We start from the raw sequence: 21,239 nt of genomic DNA, 5'->3' as shown, positions 1-21,239 counted from the left end.
CTGGAGAGTCGAATCCGCAAGGAGAAGGTAAGAGACAACATCGATACGACCGGTGGGGGTATGTAACCAAACAAACGACAAACGGTAATTCGAAGCACTGCAGGACTGCGCTTGCGAAGCAGGATTATATACCTAATAGGGTGATGGGCACTTGCAGGTAACTGGCTTGTAATCTGACCAATGAATAAATGCGATGTACTAGCAACTGATTTAATGATACTATAGATGCCCTGCCTGAAAACATCGCAAGCTTTAGCTGGTTTAAAGGCAACTATACAGTTTAAAGGCATAGTGTGGACAGGGCCTAAGACTCCCCGCCTCAGTTCCAATAAGCACATCCTCAAGATTTAAAGATCAATGATTAATAACAGAGAAAAACCACAGGAAACGATCACCTTTTACACCCACGGCTGCTGTGCAATAATAAGCTGAACTGGATAGTAACGAGTCCCGGACACTGTAGAAACAGTGTGTGTTTCCACTCGCAATTGATAGCGTCGCTGCTGAAGCCTGGTGTGGGCTAACTAAACGGCAGTCCTGCTGTAGTCAGCGTTTCCGTTGTGTCAGCTCAAGGCTTTAGTGGGGTTTCCACTGCGTTCCGCAGAGAAACGCCTCCTGCTGATTGTGTCGAGTGCTGGTCGTTCAACAGAACGCTTGTTTTTGCAATGGTAAGTGGGTGCCTGCTGGAGGACAGTGCTTGTGTGTGTGTGTTGCATTTAATACAACATAACAATCGATCGGAATTAAACTAGGTTCACTGGTGTTTTCAAAGAACACAGGCATTAATAATAATTTAAAAAACAGATCCCACATTTCAGACATGTGTTTTAAACATATTGATATCTGCAGTTTACAAAGTGCAGTCAAACCTAATTGAAATACTGGAAGTGTACAACACATCTGACACACTTTCCATAACACTGTCAGCCAGGGCGGCACTAATTCAGAAAGATGAGTCTGCAAGGTGACCCACAACGATTAAGAGTCGGTGGTGCAAATCTGCTTCGAAGCCTGAAACAGAATTCGTGTAGTCTTGGATACGGAATCACCTACCAACTGAGCGCCTACAAGGCTAGCAGCCCTCTTTCTCTTGCAAGGTACGTCATAATGCATGATGTCACTAAGTTAAAACAAACCCTGTATGGACAGCTTTAAGGTCCTTTTCAGAATCTGATATCCTGTCAGACCGGGGCAACATGAAGGTCTAGCCTGTACTGTCAGCCACAAGCTACCCGTCTAAAGGAGGCCACTCATACAGTAGCATGTCATTGTTTAAGCACTAGCTTGTGAATCTAGATTGAGTTGGTCTTAATAATACACACAGTACACGCGATGCAGGGAATACACTGAGGGTGAGTGCTTCTCCAGTGAATACCAAGCATCCCCGGGTCCGAGCGAGCGCTGAGCTGTCCAAGGTTCTGAATGCGTGGTTAACAGGCATAGAGAAATAATCTCAACGGGACCAGGATTTGATAGACAATACTACTACTACTACTACTACTACTACTACTACTACTACTACTACTACTACTACTACTACTAATAATAATAATAATAATAATATATTTGTTAATGCTATTTAAAGTAGTTAAATGCCTAGAATATATGTAGAGGAATTTGTCTAACATTCGCCTAAATTACACAATTTTTATTGATTATTTTTTACTTTTGTTTGCATTACTTTAAGTATGAATTCCTGGAGTTCCATAACGTAATGTTTCATAAACGTACTGTATATATTCGTAATTCCAACCGCAAATCTGTATGTGCATTGAATAATCACGGGGAACCCCACCCTCAAAACTGCTTCGAGTACAGTCTACTTATTAGAGGTAGGTTTTACCGCAAGTGACGAACACGTCTATATATATCTTTTTCTGAGAAATGTCTGTGTAATGTTAACTCCTGACAAGAATCGGGGCTGTTTATCACATACTTTGAAAGTGTAAATGTCATGGCCAGATTACTAATGCTAATTCCACTGAAAATATATATATATATATATATTTCTTTCTTTTATGGTATTATCGATAGTGCCAAAACGTGTGGTCTGAAGCTAAACTCGAGGGGTTGGCTTTGTTTCTGTGTAGGACGTCGTTTTGTGAAGGAAAACGTTTCTCATCTCCACGTCACTGACACGCAGATTCTGTACCTGAAGGCCAACAGGGCGTTCCAGAGTTCAATAATCAGGTCACTCAACAGGGGGCGGTAGACTCAAAGCCGACACTGCTGACTCCATAGAGACGACATTTTAATATTCTTTTAGAAAAGCAAAACTTTGTATTGTACTGGTGCTAAACATCTCGTTCATTTTGTTGAGGTTATTTTTGTGGTGGAAGTTTTTTTTTGTGATGTTTTGCATGGATATAATGTAGGGGTTAGGATCAGAAGCCGTAATGCAAATCAATTCGGCTTTTTGTTTAGTTCAAATGCATCTGGCTTTACATTAAAACAGCAGCAGCAACAGCAGCAGCAATCCCTTTTACAAACAGCTAACTCCTTTTACTTTCTTTCTTTTTTAAACCTGGGTCTTTGGATTATTTTTTTCCCTGTGAATTTGATTTGGTTTGGCTTGATTTATTGCAGAGAGAAATCAAAAGAAGTCTTGATGTTCAGAGTGATTAGAGAATGTCAGTCACTTTCTGTGGGGGCTGCTGTGGAAAAACATTTCTAACCAAACTGAAGGATCTGCCAACAGGTGTTCTGTGTCCCTGTAAAAATGTTCCACTTGTCTTGTCAGTGCTAAGGGGTGCTTTAGTATTAAGGGATGCTTTAATGTTAAGGGATACTTTTGTAGATATTGTAACGCTTCCCTTTAATGTTAATGTAGTTATAAATATATTTCACTAAAGATACTGTTATTAGATTTTTTTTGAATGTTTAAATGTTATTTTTTTCCAATCAAGAATCCAAGAGTGCCTTCACTGTGTGTTCATTGCAAACCTGCATTGCTAACAGAGCCCAGCTGTACCAGCTCTGTGATTTCATGCACATCACAGCATGGTTATTAATATCTAACCCATCTGCAGGCAGAGCATACACATGTGACTTCTGTGAACTCGTCTACACAAACAATGATACTTTCTGTTCAGAGTCAACACATTGGGGTCTACTGTGAAGACACTGACTTCTAGTTAAAACGCTGGCCATGGATTTTTAGTTTCTTGTAGTATTTCTTAATTCTATTCAGATTCTTGGAGATTGTTTAATGCAATGTGTGGACTTGCTTGTAAATGAGATGTTCCCTCGCAATGGAAACATCTTGAAGAGGGAACGTTTAAAATGTTTTTATTGCTGTGTTAGTGCAGCTCTGTAATAGGGAGTCTGAAAGTCACCTCCCCATACTAACTGAATTGAATATACACAACGGGCAAGCAAGGTCTGGAACATAAAGTTACAGAAAACAATGAAAAGTGTGGTTCAAGCACCAGAGTATTTAAAAACAAAAAATAACAATAAAGATAGCCGGGAAAGGCCAATCCGTTACCCACCTAATGTGGGTCCCACTACACAAACATGAAGAAGCTATTTCCTATACAATTTTATATAGGGACTTATATAAGGATAATCACAGACAGGTGCACCCAGTGTTCCACCAGTGCACCTGTCACAGTATACTTTATACACAACCACAGAAGGAATGCCTTTTGCCTTCACCTGGCTGTGAGCTTGTACGGAGAGAACAGCTTTCCTCATTCCATTCATGTCATGTGATAATATGACCTTTCAGCTCTGTCAGCTACTTCTAGTCTCTGGAATGCTGTCTTCAAGGCATAGAGAAACAAAACTGCATCTGCATTGCCAAGATCGGCCGGCAACAGGAAATCATCACCAAGGTTTAGTTTGTTTTACACGATCTCCGAAGCTGGCCCATCCCTCATGTAATTAATTACTTTTTTTTTTTTTTTAGAAATGACAGCATTATACAATATGCATCTCATTATCGCCAATCATAACGTTCAATACAATAGATAGATAGATAGATAGATAGATAGATAGATAGATAGATAGATAGACAGACAGACAGACAGACAGACAGACAGATAGATAGATAGATAGATAGATAGATAGATAGATAGATAGATAGATAGATAGATAGACTTTTAAGTTAATTTAGTTAATTCCAAAAAAGGTACTTGGCAAATAAAAAATAATTATGTTGTGAAAAAAAATGATATTGTTCTGCAAGTATGTCAGGAAGTGGTTTGAAATGAAGTTATCTCAACAATAAGCCTGATGCCACAAACACAAGATAACAAGCATCAAAGAGTAAACACAGAGTCAAAAACACAAGAAAGGAGCTCTTTGTATAGCCTGATATCGGAAACTGTCCAAAATGTTTGGGTTTATTATCTAGAAAACTGCAGATAATGATATCTGCCAGACTCCAGTGGAATAAGTAGGATCAAAATCAAATACAGGATGTCGATATTTCAAACCGTTATGTTGAAATCACAAGATAACATTTCTCTGGATCTTATTTCCAGTGTTAATTAAACTGCAACGCATCTCATCTCCCTTTATGTATCTAACAGTTTATTTACTTTGCCGTCCTCACCGAAACTGCACAAGATGCTCTTGTATACAGTAAGAGACACCCATTACACAGCTATTGAATTCATTCCCATTGGTCAGTGGTGAAGAACAACGAGCTTCCTGTATTTTGAAACATCAAATAATAATAAATAATACATCATTTTAATTTGCTTCTGAGTTGGTCTATTTTACAATACAATATTATAGAAATGTTGTAATCAATTGTTTATCTGTTAGGAAAATGCATGATAATATTTGGTAAATTAATGAAATACGTTAGCACAACCTGTACAGTGTATACATGTAAAAATACAACTGCAATAAATTATTGTATAGAATATAAAACTGTAACCTTATGGCATCGTATATAAAACAGCAATATATCCAGTATACAGGTCGTAATACAGTTCTATAGAACATCAGGTACACTGTTAGATATGACAAGGGAGATGAAACGCCTTACTATATAAATGAATGTAGTTTTAGAAAGATTCTAGCTTAATTTCATGTAGCCAGACTCAGCAGTGTTTATTCATGAAGCTATTGTCTGCATTTTTAAAAACATTTGAACACTTTTCATTTTAACACTGAATATTAAGCACATTGCATTGCTGCTTCACTGCTTTGAGAAACGTTTTTATTTTTTTTTCCAGAATAGCAAACCTATTTTACACAAACACCCTGTGAAGTGTTCGGCGTTTCTTATACGAGGCGGTGTTGTGGTTTTTCATGAAGCCGAGCAGGTATGCATTCGTTGGCAGGACCCCGTGCACGCGCTCTGCAGACCCCCGGCTGCATCTACAAGCTGTTTGCAAGAGCCGTGTGTAAAAGGAAAGCATGAAAAAGGCTTGTAACATTTAGAGGGGGTGCCATGAAGAACTTAGCACGAACAAACTCCTGTTACAAAAACAGTTCAGTATACATCCTTCCTCGTGTTTCAGACTAGTATTGTGATGAACAGATTCCATCAGGAACCAAGCTGCCTTTTGCTAGGACCCACTCCTGGAGAGAGAGAGAGAGCACATTGATTCCAGTCCTAACATATATGTCTTATTTAATGGCAATAATCCACGCCACAGTGTGCGTTATAAATAATAACTTGGGCAGTAATGCAGGAGTTACTCAGCAAAGGGTAATACAGTTATTTTGTGTGTTTTGCGGTTCTTAAATATATATTGAGAAGCGATTTCTGAATAGTATTGTATGTTCACATTCCAAAAAAAAAAACAACAACAAAAAACAGGAAGAAATACAAAAGCCATGCTCTGAAAACGGTTTCCTTAACCCTTGTGGTTCAGAGTCTGGAATGTAATTCTCTGGTGTACTGTGCCGTTTCCAAATGATCTTTATATATTACTAGAAAATATTTGTATTGCATGCAGACTACAAGGATATATTTTCTTTTCATTATAAATGACATATTAGAAGGCAATCATTATTAAGGATTTCTCAAAACTCATCCATCAGTACATCTTAGCTGTGTACCGATGTCATCCAAGGCACATGTGGTTCACCTGGTAAAGGCACTACTGGTGCAGGGGGGAGTCATACAGTCAGGGCAGTGCAGGTTTGTTTCCTGACTGTCTAAAGATGTCAATCTTTGCTGGGGATTACACAGGGATTGTTGCATTGGCTCTGGCAAAATCTCCCTTTGTCCTTGAGAGGCCAGTAGCTCACTTACATCCGCTGCCGAGTTCCTGGGTCTTAAGGGGTGGTGGGCTTGGTCATGGGATCAGAGGGCGCCCACTGACTTTCAGTTCTCCTGAGCTGTTGCAGGGAATTGCTGCAGTAAGGGAATATAAAACACCACTGACTTTCAGTTCTCCTGAGCTGTTGCAGGGAATTGCTGCAGTAAGGGAACATAATTGGAGAAAAAAAAAATGTAAATCTTCTAAAATTAAAAAAAAGACAGCAACACTTTTTATGCAAAATAGTACAGTATCTTTTTTGTGAGTAAAGCATGGCCATGAAAAACAGACAGAAAGAAAGCATTTTGAATACTGATTTCTAAGCAGTGCAAAAGTAGGCTGTTGTAAATTATTTGGTAGTTTTTGTACTTTGTATGGGGCTGTACAATTAGGTTTGCTCAATACAGAACTACAATAAGTACACGCCTACTGTACCTGGAACGCCTTGGGGGTGTCACTTCCTGTCAAAAGCAAGCCACACAGTCGAGTGAGAGCCCCATTTACAGCCCTGTTCATGTGCTGTCAAATAGGATATTCAGATAGGATAATCAGTGCTTCCCTGTTTCAACAACATGATCCAAACGCTGTGGTTCCTCTTTCTTCTGACTGTGGTTCAATGTAAGTGCTTTTCCATGGAAACTCTTCTGATAATGTAGCCTAAAGAAAGCTTTGTGATATATATTTAATTTAATTTATTTTACTATAAATCAACGGTTAAATAATTAAACAAATCTTATGCAACGGATTGTAAACACATTTACTATTTATATACAGTACACTGTAATGCTTATGGCAGATCTTAGAAGCAGAAGGGTTTGTACTGGCACTAAGGCAGCTGATTTCTGCCAGCAGCTACACAAAACATATTCTTATAACACAAAAACATATTCCTATAACTACCCATTTCCCTTTCTCTAAACTCTAATACAATAGAAATGTCTCTCTTTATTCAGCTCTGATGTTAAGCTACTGGCAGCGCAGTGTTTGTGGGGGTTCCTTACTGGCAGTAGAATTTGTACTGGAATAAGAACCCTTTAAAAGGCTGATTTGTCACTCTGAACGTTTATTTCAGGAATACTTGGGTTCTTTTTGGAGCCTCTAAATTACAGTCTGAAACAATACAATAAACATTACAATGTGTTTATAATCTCTTCTTAGACATGTATGTTTAACTCTTAGACTTGTGGTTTTACAGCTTAATCTGCAGCTGCGTGACTTTATGTCATTGATTTCTTGTAATAAAATAAAAAGACAAGTCACTGAGGAATAAACTTATGACTATGACTTCAAAAGAAATTCTGAGATATAAAACAATGTACGCAACAAAGTTACCTAACCAGAATTAAACAACTCATGCATCTCATTTAGGGGGCTTGTGATTAGTCTTTTTTGCAGCGGTATATAGTCTGAAGTCGTCTGTTATTGGTTTTAGAATTGTAATCGCTAATGATGATTTGGTGTAAATACTTTAGCTTCGAGAATCCGGCCCTGAGTGTTTAATTAGTTCTTAACTGTGTAAAATGATATTTTTTATTTGCAGGTTTGAATCAGGAGGAAATCGTTACAGAAGGGAAGTCTGTAACTGTTAAGTGTTTTTCAACCAAGTCATCCTTAGACAGTGGCGTATACTGGTTTCAACAGACAGAAGGGGGGGATGCAAAATTTTTGGTTTTCATTTCCAGTATTGGAGCAGAAAGAAATAAAAAAGATGACCGTTTCAAATCCTCAAGAAGTGGGCGGGGTTACATTTTAACATTCACGTTCAAAAAGGAAGATGCTGGGATATACTACTGTTTCCAGGTATCCAATAGTAACATGGAATTCGGAACCAGCACAAAGATTTCAGTGAAAAGTAAGTCTGTTATTTTATTACCATGGGACATTTTCTTGCAAACTCAATCAACAATAGCACTAGATCCTTTAGCGCAGTTTCAGTGAAAATCACTGTTTAAATGCTGACTTTCGCTTCAGATTTGTGAATTTGCAAACACCCCTATCTGGTCCGCAGAATTATTTTTGATACAGTAAACATGCTTTTCTGTTTTTGCACATTTTATAATACATCCTTGGCAAGAGTAAACCTGTTTTTGATAGTGGTCTGAAATGAGGACAAAAATAATCTTTAACCAGAGGTGATGCACCAACAGATTATTATTATTATTATTATTATTATTATTATTATTATTATTATTATTATTCCCATTCACTGTAACATTACTAATTTAAAGAATTTCAGCTGTCAGAAATGATTTGTGAAAGTCTCCCGAATTCAGTGCTGGTTATACTGTATAGTTACATACATCACTTGCAGGAACTGGTTAGTTACTAACATGTTTTCTATATCTTACACATGATATTAATGATATCTATTATTTTTTAAGGCTGTGTTTCTATTTATAGACACCTTGGAAACACTGATGCCTGTCATATAATGGCTGCACTTTCTAATGAACTCCAATGCATTAGCTGCTATATATTACTGACACCCTGCACTTAATATAAGATCATTCAAGAAAACATGTTAAATACAAGCATTTAATGAACTTGAACATCAATTCATATGATAAAGACCAAACTAAACAAGTTCTGGTAGTTCAACAAACAATCTGTATAAACAAACACAAAACAACCTAAGCAATTTCAAATAGGTGTAGCTTTATTAAGAAGTGGGTAAAGTTTACTAAATGCTTACCCTGAATCTGTTACCTGGAGTTATGGTAAGTTGCTGATACTTTTGTCTACGATTGTATTACTATGGAGTTCAAGGATGGCTGGATTTAGATGTGACAGTGTCAGATCAACACAGTAGACCCCACTGTGTGTACAGTATTGTAAGCGTGTACATACACTTATAACCAAAGTGTCTTTTGTGTGAATATTGTGTCTGCAGTTCTTTATATCTGTAAGTGCAGCACACCAGTGTTCAAGCACAATACCCACCTGGGTCTTCGTTTATCTTTATAGAAGCACCACAGCCTGCTACAAAAGCGCCTGCCAATGCAACAACCCAACCTGCCACTGCGAAAAACCCGCCGTGTACCTGTCCAGCGAGAGGTACTGTTTATTTATTACATTGTGGGAGAGAGGAGAAGGGCAGAGCAATTCTGTTTAACATTTGCACAGTATTTCTGTTTTTCTCTGTTTGTTTTTTTTTAGCTATGGCTGCTCTTACTGACAACACAACAGTAGCAGTATAGGATAAAAAACTAAAAATAATGTATTATTATTATTACTATTATTATTATTATTTTTAATTAGTAGTCAGACCTGGGACAAATATATTTATATTTGAGATTTAATTAATAAATATCAACTATTTCAAGATTTTGTCGCATTCAAATTTTTATTTGAAAATATTTTAATATAAAACGAAATTGATATTTCATATTTCAGACTTAATGTGTTATGTTACACATCATTGTAACACATTTATAAATATATTTGAAACAGAAATTAAAATATTTGAATATGTATAAACATTCTCAACAACATTATTTGAAATATTGAATTATTTAGAATCATTTAAAAAAAATTGAAATATTTAAATAAAATCTATATTTATTCCCAGGTGTGGTAGTAGTGTCATCATTAATATGCATTGATCCTAATATGAGTCATTACAACACAGTGCAGTACGAGAGTTAATAAGAAAAAATATTATTATTATTATTATTATTATTATTATTATTATTATTATTATTATTATTATTATTAGCAGTAGTAGTAGTAGTAGTATAAGTAATAGTAGTAGTACTATTATTATAAATTGATCCATATACAATATGCTTACATCTATCTATCTATCTATCTATCTATCTATCTATCTATCTATCTATATAGAATAGGCTATAAGTTGCCTAAGTAGTGTGTTCAGCCTATTTATGATTCTATATGGACTGTTGCACAGTATATCACAAACCTACAGTATGTAAGTGCTTCATTTATATTAACTGTGCTTTTCTGTCTGAGCCTTAGGAAAGCGTGTGTATTGAAACACTGTGTGTGAGTTAACTGAATCAGAGAGTTACGGAGAATATGTATCAATACTAACGTTTTCATCTAGAACAGTTTCTCAAAGTCTTTCAAGAAATTGAAACGTTTGCAAACAAAATGTTCCTTTAAGTATTGCTACATATTGTGGTTAGGCTGTTGAAAGGGTGTTACATACTAGACTGAGTGCAAGGCTTGAGGCCCTGTGATCAGCGCTGCTGGGTGTCACACATTAATATAGCAGATTCTGATTCTGCACATATCGTATATATATATATATATATATATATATATATATATATATATATATATATATATATCTCAATGATCACATAGTATAAATTAAAGTATAAGCTTCAGGTGTTTTGCTTCGGTTTCTCGCTATCATCCTGTAGTAGCCGCTCCATTTACATTCACAAATGTGGTGGACACAAGTATTGGGAATGTAATAGCAAGGCTGTGCGTTCCAGTGTGTCCCCGTGGTCTGAGTCTGCATTCCTGTTCATGCAGAGGACTAAAGCAGCAGCAGCAGCCGCAGGGTCTGTGCCTCCCCCATTGCAGCGCTCGCATGTGCAGGGCTTGGCTCAGTGTGCACCAGATTCAACTCACTGAACCAACACCTGTTCCAGTTACACAACCAGACATACAGAACGCAGGTGCTTTGCTGGAGAGATCTTCAGTGCATGCAAGGCGTTGAAGATTACTGCAGAAGGGTTTTTTTTTATTTTTTACCATTTAACAGGTGTTTTGTTATTTACTTTCAGAAAAAATAGAGCACATGTTTTTTCACCCGTCATAACGTTTAAAAAAAGGCCTAGTTTTGCTGGCAGTTTTAAATAGACATTCGTGATGTGGAGCCGGGGGGGGGGGGGGGGGGGGGGTTACAGTGGGAGTATTTCTGCACAGTTTATGTTTTACTTTCCACTCAAAGAGAATGTGTTTCTTGGTAAAATAAAGTATAGCACCCTCAGGGGTGTTATATTACTGAAAGGTCATATTAAATTGATTTAGTGGCTCCAAAAAAACAGTTACATATTACTGATTACTTTCTAAAGAAGTACTATATTACTGATTACTTACTGCTTTTTGATTACTTTTGCCAGTAATGAAAGAACGTGCGTGCACTGATAAGCGCTCAAACGAAAAGCCTGCTTTGTGCTACTGCCAGTCTCATATTCTGCATGCTTCTAAATTAAGTAATACAATCTCATCTCTGTTACTTTGTGCCCTGAGAACTCATCAATAATTTGATTACAATGTGTAATGCGTTACTGTAACTTGTTACTTCCCACTGAAGGAATGTCGCATTTTGGTTTCAATTTAATAAAATGATCACATTACTGTTTGCATTGATTTACATGAAGTCATTCATAAAAATACAAACAATAGCGAACTTAGTACAGTGGGAAATTAATTGCTTCCAAAGCATATATTTTGGTTCAAGTCTCACGCTTTTGTAATAATTAAATAAATAAATAAAAATATATATACATATATATAATTTAACACAGTGAATGCATTATTTTAAATTGCGTATTTTATAATGCTAAAATGTATTTAGGACCAACATTTTCTGGTGCTTTCATTCACCAAATAGGCCTGACAGATTAATAATAAAAACACGCAAAAATTATAAATCTATCATTTCAATCATAAATCTGTCATTTCAGTCCGTCATTATGGAAAATAAAAGTACATTTGCGATAATTATTAAAAGAGTCATGAAACATTTTAGGTCATGAATTGAACCCTTTTTTTTTAATAATATATACACACCTGTGTCGAAGTTCAGTTTTTACACCTCAGTTAACTGGATGCATTTCATTGTGATCTGGCGAGGTGCTAGTTTGTAAAGTATAAACCTTCCTACAAGTGTCAGGTTATGATGTTTTTTATTCCGTGTGCTAAATTCTCAAATCTATTTACTCCAAAACATCATCAGCACAATTTTTCAGATTGTAAAAACACACCCAAAACAGAAATATACAACGCATACATTAAAATTAGGTGCTTGTGAGTCTGACAAAAATAATGCTGGTGGCGATTTGTAGTAAATGACTTTGAGAATCTGGCCCTTAATGTAGTATTTAAGTTTTTTTTTAAATTATTTTTTATTATTATTATTTTTTTATATTTATCATTTTATTATTGTAATTGAAGATCTTTCCTTCAGAATGTGTCAGTAATGATTTGTAGTAAACAGCTTTGAGAATCCACAGCTGTGTGCTTGATTTAGTCTTTTGCCGTGTTTGTACCATAGGTAAACCGAGAGATACCAGACTGACCTGCGATGTGTTTATCTGGGCTCCTCTGTCTGGCGCAGCCGGTTTGCTCCTGGTAATCCTGGTCATCACCATCATCATGTGCAGCAGTAAGCATTACTCTACTGTAACCCTGGCGACTAGGCAGCTATGGACAAAAGCTTTGCATCACCCGATATCATTAACTAATGTTGCTTCATAAAGTCAAATGAAACCTGCAGAATAATGTTAATGAATTACACACCGCTTTGATTCAAAATTTCAAAGTCTAACATGAAATACTGTACTACTATTATGGCTTTCGGTAGACTTTTGCAATAACATTTTATAGTTTCTTTGATTACATGCTGTTAAATAAAAGATCAAAATTATGTTTTTAATTACGCCTACCTCCTAAAATTCTAGGTGATGCAAAACATTTTGGCCATAGCTGTATGTTGTTTGTGTAAAAAATAAAAGCATATTGTTTCAGCTTTTGAGCATATAGAGAGTATAATACTTCCTGTGAGCCTTCAGAAAAGGATTGTGATCCATGTTATTTCTTATTGAGTGAACTCTATTCCTCTTCTTTGTCTGTGCAGAAGTCAGGACGAGGCGATGCCCTCATCACTACAAGAAAAGGTCAGTACAGTAAAACAAAGCATTGTGTGGAAAGCGTCAGTCTGCTTCTGAGAATGTGAATTCTGGTTTTGGTCTGGTAGAGCACAAAGGCACGCGGTGGAGACATACAGTAACCTTCAGGTCTATGGAGGCTTTACGATATTCTGTTTTTTATACTGCAAATAGTACTGTAAAAAGAACCTATTAAAATAGGCATTTGTATAAAGAATTGATTCAACATGTCCTTTCTACGCGAACAGCACACGGAAAGCTCTCCCTTACCCTGGGTAACCTGCACTCTTCCACGGGGTAACCTGAATGTACCCCTTGCTGCCCAAGTGACCTTTTCCATTGCCTGTAAGACCTGCACCTTCCCCTCTAACTTTAAGAAATGGATGCAGTACTGTCACATCGCTCTTTTTGGTCTTTTAAAGGAATAAATGAATTACCTGAGATGCTTTGCAATTAATTTGAATAGAAATTCAGCTTTTGGAATTCATTGCTTCACCATAATATATTTTGATTGTATTAATTTGCAACACATACAGACTCATGGTTGAAAAGCACAGTTTAAATGTCACCAAACTAGGAAAGTTATGCAACATTAACAGTTTAATTTTCCTTTTCAAAATGTGGTGTAAATCAAACATCAGTATAAAGCAGACCTTGATAAATACGACCCAATGTGTTACGCACTGTACCAGCAACTGTAGTACTTCAATTTGAAACACATTTAAATGATAAAACACTGAAAATATGCATGTTCACCAGCATATCATAATTATTACAATAACAGATATACAGATGTATTTTACAGTGTATTCACATTCGTACACAATGAGGTGCAGTATTTCACAGTAATCGGATTCTGCGTCACCATTCAGTGAGATAAGATCAGTAGAAATGCTACAGCAAAGTACATTGGCTTTTTGGGCCACACGGACTTCGGGGAAATAGATTACATTGATTAAAAAAAATTATGAATACAGTACAGACACACACACACAAATACATACATACACCCACTCAAATATATACATACATACACACACACACACACAAATATATACATACATACACACACACACATACAGCGGTCCAGATAAGCTGCGTACCTGCAGTTGTTACGCATTAAAAAATCTGAACTACTCCCCCAAAACTTCCCCTAACAGCTGCATCTCCCAGAATACCCCATGTCTTCTGTTACTTGGAAACTACACAAGAAAAACCAACCCTACAAACATGATCCAATCTCTGGCTAGTCCAGTTGTCTTAGCAGCCAATTACAGTAAGAAAAATAAAAATTCAAAGCTACACAGGTTGAAGTGTAAACACCCCAGCCCAGCTACAAATCCAACTGGAACCACCGTCAGAGGCAACCGCTAAAAAAAGGTGCCTATAATATTAAACATACTGTTTTATAACTTATTTTATTTATCTTTGCGGCTTTATATTTAAGTTTTAATGTAATGTTAAAATATAAGTCACGTAATTAATTTGCAGACAGTACCGGTTTTGGTCACATGCAGCCCATGCGATTCCACGGGGCCCCCTGCTGTCGTGACTCAGTTAATATACAAAACACTTAGACTCATCAAGTCTGCACCAGAATGAATGACGTACTAGCCATTGTGCCGTTCTTCTTATCTTTATGCCACAAACCATAAACTGAAAAAAAACACAAAGCCGTGTGCAAGTTTGTCAGTATGTGCCGTGTAATCATGTCACCCACGATTAAATATAAAACGGCAAGACATTTCAAAATGAACTCATTTGGACACACTACAAAGTGTGCTTGTGCGTGCCGTCAGTGCTGCAGACGTGAGTGTATACAGGTATAGGTGCCTCACACACACAGGGCTGCGTGTTTGAATGAAGCTGGAAACACATTTAAATAAATGCGTTTCCACACGATGTATCGTCCTTCGCTCCACTACATCTATGTGAAATGTGTTGGACCTGTATCCTACCCTCAGTATTGCCTTGCGTCTGTATTTGACTGTCGTGTCAAATACATAATGATTTCATAATGATTTCCATTACATGAGAGTAGTTGTTAAAACCTCATCTGATATTTGACTCAGCTCTCGCCAAGATAAGCAGCAACTAAGACATAGCTTATTTTACTGTAAACGAATGTGATCCATCTGCGTTTCCTTCCATCTGATGATGTAGATATCCTTCTGCCTGGTGTTGACGGCTGAAGTGTAATGCTGGCTCCAGGGATCAGCTTATTTTGCCTCCCTAGCGCATCAGCACACACAACGGCTGCAATGATGGCTCCAGGGATCAACCACAGTGCAGCCTCCCTAGCGCATCAGCATGACAACCGTCTGGACTGAGGAGAGTAGGGTACTTCCCTGGGGTACTTCGACATCGGCTTAAGAGGGCTCGACAGTGATTCTGGTATCCCAGCATTACCCACCTCCAAGCATGACATTAATCAAAAAATATTTACTTTCTACAATGTCGCAAAAAAATGTGCACCAGATTTGCTGAAAACTGGAATATTCAGCTATAATTGCAGACTTTGCTGCTACAGAAGTACGAAAGCTTAAAAAGAGTTCATTTTTACAAGTCTTACCGTTTTATCTTATCGTGGGTGACGTGATTACACGGCACACACTGTTAAACCCGACACGATGTGTTTTTTCTGTGTATGGCTTGTGGGGTTAAAAAAAAGAACAGTAAAATGGGTAGTAAGTCTGGTGCAGACCTGAGATTAATATCGTTTTTTTTATGTAGGGTGAGTTCACGGAGATCATTCTGCGCAGATTCTATGCTGCATCTGACCAATTTAACCATGATCTCGGTGAACGCACGCATTGTAACTGAGCCTCGACAGCAGGCGGGGCCCGTGCAATTGCATGGGCTTAAAACCGCTAGTGTCTGCAAATTAATTACGTCACTATATTTTAACATGCTTAAACAGTACAGTGGCGGCTCCTTGGGGTAGGCAAGGAAGGCACTGCCGCCTCGAAAATTACTTACATTTACTTTTATTTGCATACATATTACTTATTTTGCACGCAAGATACGCCACGTGGTCTCTGTGCTGTACTGCTTCCCATACAGTCGCTAGAGGAGCGGAGGACAAGGGAGATTCTGCCTACTTCTGCAGTGTGATTAGCCAATTCCTCCTACTTTCATCTCGTAACGTCAAACGTTTAAAAAAAAAACACACAAAAAAAACACACACACATTGTTCTCACTGCCGGAACTCCAGCGTGCGTTGATTTGTGTGCAAGGCGGCAGCAGAGAAAACGGGAAGTGAACGACGATACCGCTAACTCTTATTTTCATTTTGATTGTAATACATTTAAAAAAAAAAAAAAAAAAAAAAAAAAACATACCCAAACATACAAATGCATGAAGTGTTTTTTTTTTTCAAATGTTCAACACTTGGTTTTCCGCCATAATTTAAGGTCTAATATATAATGCCATTGTGTTATTGATGACGAGTGAGCGTGGTGGTTTTCAGTAAATTAAATTAGACATATATATTTTTTATTATCATAATCGTCCTTTTGGGGATTTTTTTAAAATAATAATAATAATAATAATAATAATAATAATAATAATAATTATTATTATTATTATTATTATTATTATTATTATTATTATTATATGGTGTTGGTATTATTGTCTGGTTTCACGATTGCATATTCAGTTATTAGCGCTTTGCTTTGTTGGTGTATCGTTTAGTAAACAAACAGAAGTGTTTAGGTAAATTGTAGCATTTGTATTGAATAGCATCTTTTCAAACGTAAAAACAGCAGCGAAAAAGTCAGACCCGCTGCCAATATTTTATGCCTCCCCGATTCTTGGGGCCACCAGCCGCTACTGACTCAGTGAACATGTTAAAACTTCAATATAATGCCACACAGATCAATAATACATGGAAATGCATTAATAAGTTATAAAACAGTATGTTTAATATTATAGGCACCTTTTTTAGCGGTTGCCTCTGACGATGGTTCCAGTTGGATTTGTAGCTGGACTGGAGTGTTTACACTTCAGCCTGTGTAGCTTTGAATTTTTCTTATTCTTACTGTGATTGGCTGGAAAGACAACAGGACCAGCCAGAGATTGGATCTAGCAACTCTAGCAAATACTTTGAGCAAAATATGGGCAAGTCTGTGCTGAATAAATGAAACGATGCCCGCTTGCTTGTCTGTTTTTAATTGCAGTTTATCTTTCTATCCTTTTCAGACCACTGAAGGATAGGAGTGGAAGACCCTCGGTACCAGACAGATATGTTTAACACTGAGGTATATCTCAAATCAGAGATCTCACTGCTGTTTCATGTAACATTTCACACAGCAAGAAACTATTGCAAATACAGTGTTCATATTCGGATTGCTTTCATAATTTGAGTCAGTTGTTTGTTGATAGAACATAGGGAGAGAGAGAGAGAGAGAGAGAGAGAGAGAGAGAGAGAGAGAGAGAGAGAGAGAGAGAGAGAGAGAGAGAGATAGATATAGATATAGATTATATATATATATATATATAGAGAGAGAGAGAGAGAGAGAGAGAGAGAGAGAGAGAGATATAGATATAGATATAGATTATATATATATATATATAGAGAGAGAGAGAGAGAGAGAGAGAGAGAGAGAGAGAGAGAGAGAGAGAGAGAGAGAGTGGAGTATAGATATTGAGTCCTCATGTCTTGTGACTAGATATTTATTTCTTTTTATTTCAGATCCAGCATTGGCACAGAGATCACTGGATTTACTGAGTTTGTGAAAGCGATAATGCTGAGAAGTTCTTTGTACATTTTGCATGCTCTCGTCTAGATACGCTTCTTTTATAAGCATGAATACTATTCGCTCAAAATGTTTTGGTATTCACTTCTGTGTGCATGGAAAAACACACATTGGTAAGATTTTATAATGTAAATTAATTTAAATTAATAAAATAGTTTTCAGATGAGGGCTTCGTTAGAGCTGTATAGATATACTACTGCTGTAAATGACACATATTGGCTTGAAATTGATCAAATGTACAGTGCATTTTCACCAGGAAAGGAAAGTAATAGATTTCTTGACTGATACAATTAACAAACAGTGCTACAGTGCGTGCATGATGTACCTTCATTGATATTGAGTTCATAACTAGCAAACAATTATATAGGTACCTTGATGTAAATACTCTGAAACAGCCACACAAACATAGTAATGCAAATATTTTCATGGATGTGTTGTAAGGCTACAGCTTTCTTTTATAATTAATTTGTATGTAACAATACCATGCTCCAGTCCAGTGTTGTATAGTGTGTATTATATTGCAAACGCATCATCTTTTAACATTGTGTACATGTGCATATACTCTGCTTGTTAATGTGTACAATTACTAATGCTGAAAATAAACACATACTTTACTAAGAACAAAGACTTGTTAAATACCACAATATAGGCCATACTTGTTACAATGCATTGTTTTGTAGCCCTATATTCAGTGCTTTGCAGAGATCACTCAAACGCCTGAATTACAGGTGCCCCGTCCCACTCATCTTTCTCAACAGCTCACACCTGCCCCCGTGTGTGGAGGTGCATTGCAATTACATCATCATTCTACCAAACACAGCTCTTTCATAAATGTATTACAGTACCACAGTACTACTGCTGTATTTTATAGAAGCAGAAACTTCACAGCCCTACTACATAGTAAACACTTTGAATGTATATTACTGCAGTTAGACTGCGTCACAAACACTGCACATTATATTGTAGCGTGCTCCAGGGAAGGCAGTAGCAGGGCTGGTAGGTGACATAATCACGCACAAAGACATAAGCCCGATATACTGCTGTACAAAAGAGCCGGCTCCTTTGCAAGGAGCGTATATCGGGCTCATGTCTTCGTGTGTGATTACGTCACATACCAGCCCTGCAGCTGCCTTCCCCCGTGCACACTACAATATTTTAGTTCATTGCAGTAATAAAGATTTTGTAAGTTATAATTTTGTAGTTCATATTTTCTGTCATATTGTTAAGCTGCCCTTTGTACCACAGTTTACCAAGGTTTACCATGCTTTTTGCAATGCTCTTTACCGTTCCTCGCTTATTCTTTACAATGCTTCCCGACTGTATGCTTTAACTTTATTACACATTGCTGTGCTTTTACTATGAGTAACTTTTACTCACACTTACTGATCTATTGACACTGGCTGATGCTACCTAAAAAAACTTTCCAAACACCCGTCACATACGATACAACAGCTTCATGTTGGTTTACATCAAAGCTTTGAAACTGGACCACAGTGTGAAGAAAGCAAGCAAATAAAGCCTACACTCTTAAACTATTGAAACATTTCAAGAGCTCCTGTGTGCAAGCTCAGTTGTTTCCTAGCTCTGTAACATTAAGGGAACACTGTTTTAGGGGTCTGTCTTTATTTGCTGTGTTTTCACATTTTGTGCACAGCACAGTGAGTCAGTATTTCTCAGGTGCAGTATCATAATGACCAGAAGGTAGTGCTGTTACTGTATAGTGGACTAGAACTGTTGTGCGTAGCTGGGTTTACTGTAAGTATGTCATAGGTTTGGAGAATTTTTTATTGGGTTGATTTGGCATTGGAGATTAAAAGCTAGTGCATTTACAAGAAAGCAAAAATAAAAAAAATAAAAATAAAACGTCACTTTTCCATTTCATTATTATAAAAGTATAAAGATGTCCATTACTTTTTACACAATGCAAGTGCAGAACACAAATGGTATCCCAGAATAATGACAGTGAGAATCTTCACCTACACAACCTCTCCTGCATGCCTGCGTTGACCCGCAGAGGTCCTAATCAAAGGTACAGTACATCTTTATTTATTTCTGTATTTATTTATTACCTCTGTTACAAGTAAAATTATTATAATCACATTGGATGCGGTTCCTGTTTTTGAAAGTGATGACAAAGGCTGTGCCACAGAGGTGTTGGCTTGTGGATTGCACTCAGATCATTCTCAGAACTGGAGCAGCATTCCAGTTTTCCAATAAGAGCTATCCATATCCAGTGACTACAAACAGGGCTGATTTGGGGGTGATGGTTTACCCAATGGCATTTCAGTGAGTCGGAGGGGTTCAGAATCCCAGACTGCACTCTCACACTATGGTAGTCAGCATCTACAGATATATCAGGATTTGAACTTGCAGCCTTGTGTCTCATAAAGCTAGCCCGCTACCAGGTGAGATTAGGAGCCGCTTCATCAGCCAAGCTGGTAGGAGTTCCATTTGTCATCCTGCTCGTTCCATTTCCCTCTCCTTTATTATACTGTATGCCCTCAGTTTTCAGAACTATTATATAGCAAAACCCCACTGAAGACACCAAACAGCCACTGATCTGAACTGACAACACCCAGGCCCTACCAGGTGAGCTAAAGGAGCGCCTGTTAGCCTGGTGAATTCCTCTTTACCTCATTACAGAGCAGCCAATCACATGGGGAAAGAGAACGCAGCCCCGGATTGCCCTTATAAAACCGAGCTAAGAATATGCACCCAAAACCATCTGAACTCTAACCATGGCCTCACAGGGGAATCGTTCAGCTCCCCTGAAGCAGACCTGAGAGGGAACAAGCGCTTAGCTCAGTGAAATAAATGCAGTCGTACTCCTACATTCCAGTTTCATTCCTAGAGTAGCATTAGGAGAGATAGTATGTGGATTATTTAAATGAACAACCACAGATTATGCTTTGCATTTAGCCTTGTTTGCAGGGAGCTGGTGATTCTGTATTTGCACAATCCACCTATCGCCCCTCTGCAGTATCAAGATCTGCTTACTATTCTCTCACTCATTTGCAATATTTGCATGCTGCTTTGCTCTATGCTTTATCGCTGGATTTGCAAAACCACATGCATGGCTTTGTGGTTTTATCCAGGAGTTCTGGTGGATGAGAGAGTCAGCTGGGGTTTAAAGTCAGGGCAGTGCTGGAGTTCAGACAACACCTGGGCTGCAAAAACCAGACAGTGAGCAACACAATGTGCTCGGCTTTAGCACTGTTTATACTTTCTCTTCTATCAAGGACACTTAGGTCTCAAAACCAAGTGGCAGGTGCTCTGGTGTATGAAGTGGTGTTGGTGACACACCTCTCTCAAGCAGGATAATTTCTGCTTTAGTAAGGGTGAAATTGATTTTTTCTGTTACTCCCTTTGGAATGCCTCGCCAAAATTTAACATTT

At 37.5% G+C, this 21,239-nt stretch overlaps 1 protein-coding gene across 1 annotated transcript; it reads left to right on the top strand.

Annotated features, from left to right (window-relative positions):
- The first annotated feature begins 6,623 nt into the window (after positions 1 to 6,623).
- Positions 6,624 to 19,454, top strand: LOC117973514 (T-cell surface glycoprotein CD8 alpha chain-like). The gene is made up of 7 exons (XM_059027618.1): positions 6,624 to 6,842; positions 7,765 to 8,076; positions 9,189 to 9,278; positions 12,475 to 12,585; positions 13,057 to 13,096; positions 17,288 to 17,346; positions 17,781 to 19,454. Exons 1-6 carry the CDS (start codon positions 6,797 to 6,799, stop codon positions 17,337 to 17,339), a joined length of 651 nt encoding a protein of 216 aa, XP_058883601.1. The 5' UTR covers positions 6,624 to 6,796; the 3' UTR covers positions 17,340 to 17,346; positions 17,781 to 19,454.
- Positions 19,455 to 21,239: the final 1,785 nt, after the last annotated feature.

Source organism: Acipenser ruthenus, chromosome 1 (assembly GCF_902713425.1).
Source record: "Acipenser ruthenus chromosome 1, fAciRut3.2 maternal haplotype, whole genome shotgun sequence".
Lineage (NCBI taxonomy): Eukaryota > Metazoa > Chordata > Actinopteri > Acipenseriformes > Acipenseridae > Acipenser > Acipenser ruthenus.
Note: the sequence above shows the minus strand (reverse complement) of the source record. Positions and strands in the feature narration are given on the sequence as shown.